Source organism: Chamaea fasciata, unplaced genomic scaffold, assembly GCF_029207755.1.
Source record: "Chamaea fasciata isolate MVZ Bird 193981 ecotype frontalis unplaced genomic scaffold, bChaFas1.0.hap1 SCAF_2, whole genome shotgun sequence".
NCBI lineage: Eukaryota > Metazoa > Chordata > Aves > Passeriformes > Sylviidae > Chamaea > Chamaea fasciata.
In genome coordinates this window covers 87,676,522-87,685,240 of record NW_027094087.1, presented here as the reverse complement: position 1 = coordinate 87,685,240, position 8,719 = coordinate 87,676,522, and the positions used below count along the sequence as shown (strand labels likewise).

At 51.0% G+C, this 8,719-nt stretch overlaps 1 protein-coding gene across 1 annotated transcript; it reads right to left on the bottom strand.

Moving 5' to 3' along the window:
- Positions 1-5,305: 5,305 nt before the first annotated feature.
- On the bottom strand, positions 5,306-8,719 carry POU3F3 (POU class 3 homeobox 3). The gene has a single exon (XM_066176630.1). It carries the CDS (start codon positions 8,702-8,704, stop codon positions 7,385-7,387), a length of 1,320 nt encoding a protein of 439 aa, XP_066032727.1. The 5' UTR covers positions 8,705-8,719; the 3' UTR covers positions 5,306-7,384.

The following is an 8,719-nucleotide window of genomic DNA, read 5'->3' as shown; positions in this document are numbered from 1 at the left end:
AAAAGTTCTGTTTAGCTTTTTCCCCTTGTAGTTGAAAAAATGCCAGCTATCAGAAACAAGCCTATGTTTGAAGGTACAGTTTTCAACATGTGAGTGGGAAACATATGTAGTGGCACTATTCGACAGCTTTGTAAGGGCTGTGCTCGAATTTTGGCTTTTAATCTCAACTTTGTTAGAGAGAGATGTAAAATGGAATGGAAACTGATTATTTGTGCTATAGCCTTGTGATGCTCATCCTATAACTGTTGGGGAGAGAAGCAAAACACTCTGGTAAAGCTTTGGGTGAGCCTGAGTTTCAGGGGGACTCCAGTCTTCACAGGTTCTCACATAACTGCCTTTCTTCCCTTAGTATTTGTTATATGGGTGTTTTTTTTTTGTTTTTTTTTTTTTTTTTTTTTTGTTTTTTTTTTTTTTTTTTTGGTCTGCTGTTCTACGTTTTAAAGTGAGTACAGACTCAATCTGCTGAGAGAGAGAGAGAGCTCCCTCCATCACAAGCTCACGTTTGGAAAATGCCTACCCACTTTGACTGCCCCCCTTCAAGTCATCGTCCTCCTTTCAGGGGAGAAAATAAAACCTCAAAAGAGAAAGAGAGAAGAGGGGGTGGAGGGAAGGGGGAGAACCCCTGATTCCTCAGTGACCTGCACAGCTCGGACAGACCTCCAAGATCCCCTCCGCCTCCTGCAGTCAAGCCCCGACTGAGGCAAAAGCCCCATATGCCTGAACTTCTAACGTGGCTTTGCGTTTATACAATTCAGGCTCAATTTTAGCAATCTCGGGGGGCGGAGGTGGGGCGGGAGTGGGGAGGGGGGAGGAGGGTGCGACAAGGGAGAAGAAAGTTTGTATTTAACTCTTTGTCGCTAAAAAATCCCCACAACCCAAACCCCCTGCCATCAGCAAAAGCGCCCAGCGGCCCCGGCAGCCGGTGCCCTCCCGCCACACAACGGCGGTGGCTGGCAGGGAGAAGCAGCCCCAGCCCTGGATGCCGGCACCCTGCGTGCGGCCGTGCCCCGGGGCTCCCCTCGCTGCCCCGAGGAGGGGGCTGCCCTCCCTCCGAATGCTGCAGCCCTGCCTGGGGTCTGCAGGGCTGGCAAGAAAGTTTTTTTTGGTACTGCTAAAGGCGTACACACATACACACACACAAATATATATACACATATACACACACACACATATATATATCTTTCTCTCTCTATATATATCTTATACACACACGTCTTTATATATAGATTTATATGTAGGTGGCTAGTCTATGTTTAAATTATTCTATCTATACACACAGTCCTCCTCTGATGAGGTCATTCTCCCATATATATGAGATTGGGTGTAAGATGCCAGAATCTAACGCCAAGATCTTATCTCTGCCGATCTAAAAGCAATATAAAGTAAATGTTAGCAGAAGGGGAAATAAATTTTGGAGAGAAACATTCAACAAGGTGTCCCTGAAGGCTTTTCCCCCGCCCTCCCCAGCCGATGTACCCACGCACTATGCCAAAAAGAGCCATTTCTGCACAAGAGACTCCTGCTTCGGAGCAAGGACAGACTGTATCCCGCATCGTGGGTCTGTGCCTGGCAGGGGCTGCACCTTGACATTTTTAATCCCCTCTTCCCTTTCCCGAGCAACGCTCTCCTCTCTAATGCGCTAATCGGCTGCAGCTTATTTATTTTTATTTTTTTTCCCCTGCGGCTCCAAATGTCTTAATTTTTTTTTTTTTAAATTTCAGGAAACTCAAAACGGAAGGGGGGGATGCTACTTGAAAGTATGACTTAAAAAAAAAAAAAAAAAGGTTTTGCTTTGCAGCCATCAGTAGCACCAGGAGACAGCTCCATTAAAAAAGTAGTTTTCCACTGCTCTTGAAAAGCCGTTATTTTTTACATCGCTTTTAGGAAGATAGATTAACAAAACATCACATTTCAAGCCACTCTGATCTGTAATTAAATGGAGGAGCCGGTTTGTATTCTCCTATGGCTTTTACAGAAGTTGCAGTGATCCAAAGTCAGGTTGCTGTGTCAGAGTGGCATTTTTATTAATGAGAATACAAAAAGCTTGCATATTCTTAGCCCGGCTTGAATTTAGTTGCTAAGCAACCGCTGTATGGTAATTCATCCGCGAAATTTAAATCTTGGAGAAAGGATCCTGCGTTTTGCTGAATGGTCGCCACGAGGAAAACAACTTGTGGGACCCGCGGCAGCTGCCGCCGCGGCACCGCGCCGCCCGCCCGCCGGCTCCCCCGGGCCGCCCGCCGCCCCGGGCCGGCCCGCCGGGGACGGAGGGCAGACGGGCAGCGGCGGCCGCCCCGTCGGCGCTGCCCCGGCCCGGCCTTCCACGAGTGGGGGAACGCGGCACCAGCGTTTCCCGACGCGAGGCGCGGCCCGGACCCCGCCGCAGCCATCCCGGGCTGGGGAGGGGTGAGGGGGACGCAAGTCCCTTCGCAGCCCCGAGGGCGAGGCCCCGTGGTGGGCACCACCGCGGACCCGGCTGCTCCTTTGGTGTCGGGTAGGACGGGATGGGCGGCGAACCTTCCACCGTTCGGCCTTCACCCCTTAGCTTTTTGTGTCGCCAAAGCCTCTCAACCAAAGAACTCCCTACTGCTGTGTCATTGACACTGCGGGGCCGCTCGCCGCCCTCCTCTCCCCTCGCTCCCGCCGCCTATTGAAGGCTGCGCCCGCTCCATTGTGCCAAACTGCAACTGAAAACACCGATGGGGCAATAACCACCTCCCTGCCTCTCCTCCGATCGCTCCATCCAGCCACCCATCCCTCTCGCCAGAGGCAACTAAACTCTTCGCCAAGTCTGGCATTAGCAAAATGAGTCCCTGTCCTCGAGCGCTCGCCCCACGCCTGCCTCCAAGGTCGGGACTTGTTGCATCCCTTTTAGAGTTTGATTAATTACCCTGGAACTTAAGCAAACTAAAGTACATGTGGCGAAGAAGCTCACGCCTACAGTTTGGTCCTGCAGCTTGCCAGTTACAGAGGTAATCTTTACACTCGCTTCCAAATCGGAATGTGCATCTCTGTGCTTCAGAAATGTATCCCTGTATAAGTATATAGAAGTATCGATTTTGCTGTAGCTTGAAGATGTTGATAATTTATTACAAAAATAAACGAATAAATACAACAATGTATTGTTGCTCTCAACAGGATAAATATTTTACAAATATATAATTTAAAAAAACCCAAATTTAATTGTTAAAGTTATTTAAAATAGTACACTTATTGATAAAATTATCAATAGTATATACTGCATTTCATATTAGAACCAATTATTCTCTAAACGTTCCATTTAAAACCATTCATACAAAACAAGTTATGAGCATTGTAATGTGCAAACACGAGTCACTACATTAAAGCATCAGGATTCTGCAAAGATCACTTTCTGATAGGAACTGCTGCGTTTTTATACCAAAGTAGAGCTCTCTGCTAAATTTCGGAAAATACTCAGACCAACAGCAGTGACATGACTATTTTAAATACACCTGAAAATGATTTATTGTGTACAGACTCGACAGGGAAAAGATGGGATGTGAGTGAGAAGACTGGGGCGTAATAGAGGACCACAGGATATGAAAATGTAAACTATAAATAATCACATCTCGGGATTACCCAGTCTGATCAAACATAACTTTGTAAAACGTTTGGCTTTCCTTTAGGCAGGGAAAAAAAAAAAAAGTAATAAAGAAAGAAAAAAAAAGAGTAAGGAAAACGATGCCGACTCTATTACCAAGCACAGAACACTGATATTATAAATGAATACAATTACTAAATTCATTAAGAGATCTGGCGATATATAACAATATTTTCATTATTTACACGTGTAACAATATAACCCCTAGCGCAAACCCTCTCACTTATTATCTACCTCTTGCTATCTCAGAGACTCACAACCCTGAAATTCCTAAATACATTCAAAGGATTCAGTTTCTCGGGGGCGGGGGAGGGGGCGGAGGGGCGGAGGGGCGGAGGGGGAAGCGCCCATGGCCTCACTTTTTGTGCATAACAAGTCCACGGAACGGGCACATTTTGCCGGTCCCTCCGACCACACGTTACTCCTCCAGCCTAACCCCCAGCTTTTCGGAGGCAGCAACCCGCAAAGGTTGCCTTTTAATAGAAACCAGCGTGAAGCCTAACGTTAGCTCTTTGTTGCCATCCAAATCGAGTAACCAAATACCGCTCCGAAATTTAAATAGACTTTCTCCGCGGCTAATACAACTGCTCCCCTTCGTGTGTGAAAACAGGATCCCACCTCACGTGTCAGTGGTACCCGGCCCCCGGAGGGGAGCCCGGCCGGGGCCGCCTGCACGCCGGCTCCCGCCCGGCCCTTCTTCCCTCCCCAGCTGCAAAATCAGCCAGCAGCTTCTGCTAAAACGAACAAAAGAAATAGCGTCCTTTACCCTTTCGGGTTCTCCTTCCCTTTGTTGGGTTGGCTTCTTCCCCCCCCCCCCCCCCCCCCATTTCCTCCGTGTCAGTAGGGCCTTTCGGATTTCACAAATCAAACCGACGGTGATATTTACTACGAGCTGGTGTTAAAATAATGCATCCCGGTGCGCGGCTCCCAGGTTGGCTTTGATTTATGGACTGACACAAGGCCTATCTGAAAGGAAGAAATGCTTGTTGTTCCTACAGCAGTTTTCTGGGGGTTTAACCCCTGCCTCAATAGCACGTAGAGAAGCAAGGCAGAAGGGAGGGGGCGCGGAGGAGGGGAGGAAGAGGAAGGTGAGGAAGGAGCCACAGACGAGCTGGATCGTAAAAGAAAACCTTATTCTCCAGTAGACTACCAGTGGGGGCGGGTGGATGCGTTAGATGCATCTCTCTACTTCCCACAACCTCCCCGCTGCAAAATGAAGAGAGTTGAGGCGGTCATTCACTTGTGCCTACACTGCAATAAATTCTAGTGGATAAATATGACAGGTCAGCTAGTGCATCTATTGGCATCTCCAACGTTACTGACACGCGCGTGTTTGCAAAGAAGGCATGGCAGCGCATTGGCAAAGTGGAGGAGAAAACTAGACCACTTCACACCCCACAGAAAAACCCTAAAACAACAACAACAGCCACAGTAAGAGCAACAACAGAAACGGTGAACTAGGCAGACCGCACATAGGATGCTGAAAGTATTATTCTACATATTCGATCAGGAAAAAAAAATAAACGTACCTTTTCCTTAAATTATAAAGATAAATTAAATACAAATATTAATACATACATAAAATGAGTAAAAATAAATTATAGCTCAGCTTCCCTTCTCCCTCTTTGCTCCCCCCGCACTTCCCCCCCCCCCCCCCCCCCCCCCCCCCAGTCTAGCCTCAGTTTGGAAAGAGAGGAAACAAGAATGAACTTTTGGAAACATCCCTCTTAGCACCGGCCACGCGGGACCTGAGGACGCGCTCAGGTATCGCCGGCGCCCGAGTGCCAGCCTGAAGCGAGGCGCCACAGCCCTTTCGGGGAGAAGGTGGCATTTGGTGAGCTCTAATCTCGCCGTCCTTCCGGTGACACAGGGTCCCCGGAGCTGATGGAAGGGATCGCGGACACGGGCTCGGCGGAGAGGCGGGCAGGGGGAGTGCCCCGCGTCGGGCAAGCAGCAGCAGGGGTGAGGCAGGGGCACTGCCGGGGAGCACAGGCCGTGCAGCCGGCAGGTCGGACCCTCGGTATTCCTCTCACTTTAGCAGTATGTCCCTTCAGACAACTTTTTTTTTTTTTTTTCGACACAGTGTTTATGCATCAGACACAGACTATTTCATTCTAACAAATTTATTTTCTCAATCAGCTCTTACGGAATCACTACTCAAATTAAATTACAATCAAATTATCACATCAAAAGATACCCTTATTACCTAACAACTGTCCATATTTTCATTTCATTTTGATTTGTGCTCGTCTGAAAAAAACACGTAATACAAGATCTGGGGAAAAAATAAATTACCGTTTTGCAGCAGTTCATAGGTATTCTGAATAAAATATTAAAAGAAGTCATTTAATGAAAATATAAAGCAAATTTTTTTTTTAGATCAACAACGGATCTAACAATTCTATATTGCCGTCTTTTTGAAAAGTCTGTTTATTAAAACCTACCAAAAACACTGCTTGGAAATGGCAGTATTATATAATCACATCCACAGCACCCATTCAATCAAAGTTGGCAACGGATTTAGGAGAGGAGAAGTTCAGATAAGTGCAGCTGCAGATGCTCAGTCCTTCTAAATCCCTTTATCTGAATCAGTCCAGAAATAAAAAATAAAAATATTAATAAAAAAAATATTAGCAGTGGATTTTTTTATGACTCTTCCATGATGATTGGCAGCCGTCAGGAGCAGGACTTTGACAGCCCTAAATTATTTCCCTTTCTTTCCCTGGTTCCTTTAATTCATGCAAAGTCCTTCTACAGAGCTCGAACTTTAGGGACCAACAACCTCTCCCTCTCTCACCCTCCCCCTGGCGTCTGTCCCTCCCCCCTTTCTCCTCAGGGTCAGTTTTCTCCGCGTGCGGGCATTTATTTCCAAATTTTTGTTCTATAGCTATACCTATATATATAGATAAATATATATATATGTATTTGCTTCCCTATTCAGCCTGCTTGTTTTTAGTGCTGTGTGCATAATTTTTTTTCTGGAGAAAGTGGACCCTTTCATCTTGCAGAGTATATAGATATATAGATATATATGTTTTCAGAGTGGATGTCTGCCTTGCACCAAAATTCTACGGTTTGGCCAAGAAAAACAGGGTGCTGGAATGCAGCAGGCACCCTCTGACTAAACAGATTAATTTTCTTCTGCTTCCCTTTTTTTTGATTGCTCCCATTGAAAAAAAAAAAAAAAAGAGGGAGAGAGAAAGGAGGAAAAAAAGTTTCTGTGATTCATAGAAGAGAGCCCTTTTGGGGATGGGGGGAAGAGTGCGGGGGGGGGGGAGGAGGGAGGAGGGGAGAGAAGAAGCGCAGACAGTGGTGTTCCTTACTGCGAGAAGGGGATAATTTGGAGAAAAATAAAACTAAAAATAAAATTAAAAAAGCCCCAGCCCACCCCCAAGCCCTTTCCCCACAACCAACCAACCAACCCCCCGGCACATCTGCAGTTTTGGTGCATTATGCATCTCCACCCCGTTTTCCCAACACGGTCTAAACGCTCTCGCTCGGATCGACCTTCTCCACCGCTCCCTATTGGTATCGATCTTATATATATATAGATGCACGCATATATCCATATATATATAAACACAAGCAGTCTGAACGAGCCTGGATCGTGTGTGTGTGTGTGTCTGTGTGTGCGCGCGTGTGTCTGTGTGAGCGTGCGGCTGTGCGCGGCGGTGCCGGAGCCGGTGCCGGAGCCGGTGGCGGTGCCGGCGGCGGTGCCCGGCCCGGCCTGGCCCGCGCTGCCCGGCCCGCCCGCGGTGCCCCTCACTGCACGCTGGTCTGCAGTCCGTGGTGAGGGGGCGGCGTGTCGGAGTTGACGGTGCCGACCTGGGAGTAGACATCGTCGGGGGTCTGCTGCTGGATCCCCGGGGGGGTCATCCGTTTCTCTTTCTGCCTCCGATTGCAAAACCAAACCCTGACCACCTCCTTCTCCAGCTGCAGGCTGTCCGCTAGGTTCGTAATCTCCTGGGCGGAGGGCTTGGGGCATTTCAGAAAGTGGCTCTCCAAGGCCCCCTTGACACTCACCTCGATGGAGGTCCGCTTCTTCCTCTTCCTGCCCTGGGCGGCGATCTTGTCGATGCTGGTGGGACTGCCCGTGGAAGAGTCGGCTTCCTCCAGCCACTTGTTCAACAAAGGCTTCAGCTTGCACATGTTCTTGAAGCTGAGCTGTAGGGCCTCGAAGCGGCAGATGGTGGTCTGCGAGAAGACGTTGCCGTAGAGGGTGCCCAGCGCCAGCCCCACGTCGGCCTGGGTGAAGCCCAGCTTAATCCGCCGCTGCTTGAACTGCTTGGCGAACTGCTCCAGGTCGTCGGAGGTCGGCGTGTCCTCGTCCGAGTGCGGGTCGTGGCTGTTGACGCCGCCGTGGTGCGGCGGGTGGTGCCCGGGGTGCTGGTGGTGGTGGTGATGGTGATGCCCGGGGTGCTCGCCCAGCTCCGGCGTCTCGCCGCGCACGAGCCCCGGGTGCACCAGGCTCTGACCGCCGGGGGGGGGGCTCAACATGCCGTTCACCGTGAAACCCCCGGGCTGCGAGTAGAGGAGCGACTGCTGCTGCTGCTGCCCGCCGGCCATGGAGGGTAGGTGGGCGGCCGCCGCCGCCCCCCAGGCCGCCGGGTGCCCCTGGTGCGGGGGGCCCAGGTGGGGCGGCCGGTGGTGCAGCGCCGCGCCCGAGTGCAGGTCGTCGCGTCCGCCGCTGCCCTTGACGTCGGGCGGCGGCGGCGGCTGCTGGGGGCTGCCCGTCATGCCCACGGGGCTGCCGGACCAGGGCGAGCCCGCTTCGGCGGCAGCGGCGGCGGCGGCGGCGGCGGCGGCGGCGGCGTGGGGCAGGGCTGTCACCCACTGGTGGGCATGGCTCAGCATATGGCCGCCGTTGCTGGCGGCCATGGCGCCCGGCATGAAGTCGCTCTGGACCATCTTGGCCGCCGGGTCGCCGCGGTAGCCGCCCGCCACCGAGGTGACGGCCACGCTCCCCGGCTGCATGCCGCCGCCACCGCCGCCGCCGCCGCCGCCCGAGTCCGCGTGGACGATGGAGCCGGCCGCCAGGATGCCGTTGCCGGGGAGGTAGGGGTTAGAGGTGGCCGCGGCCATCCCGCGCCCGCCGCC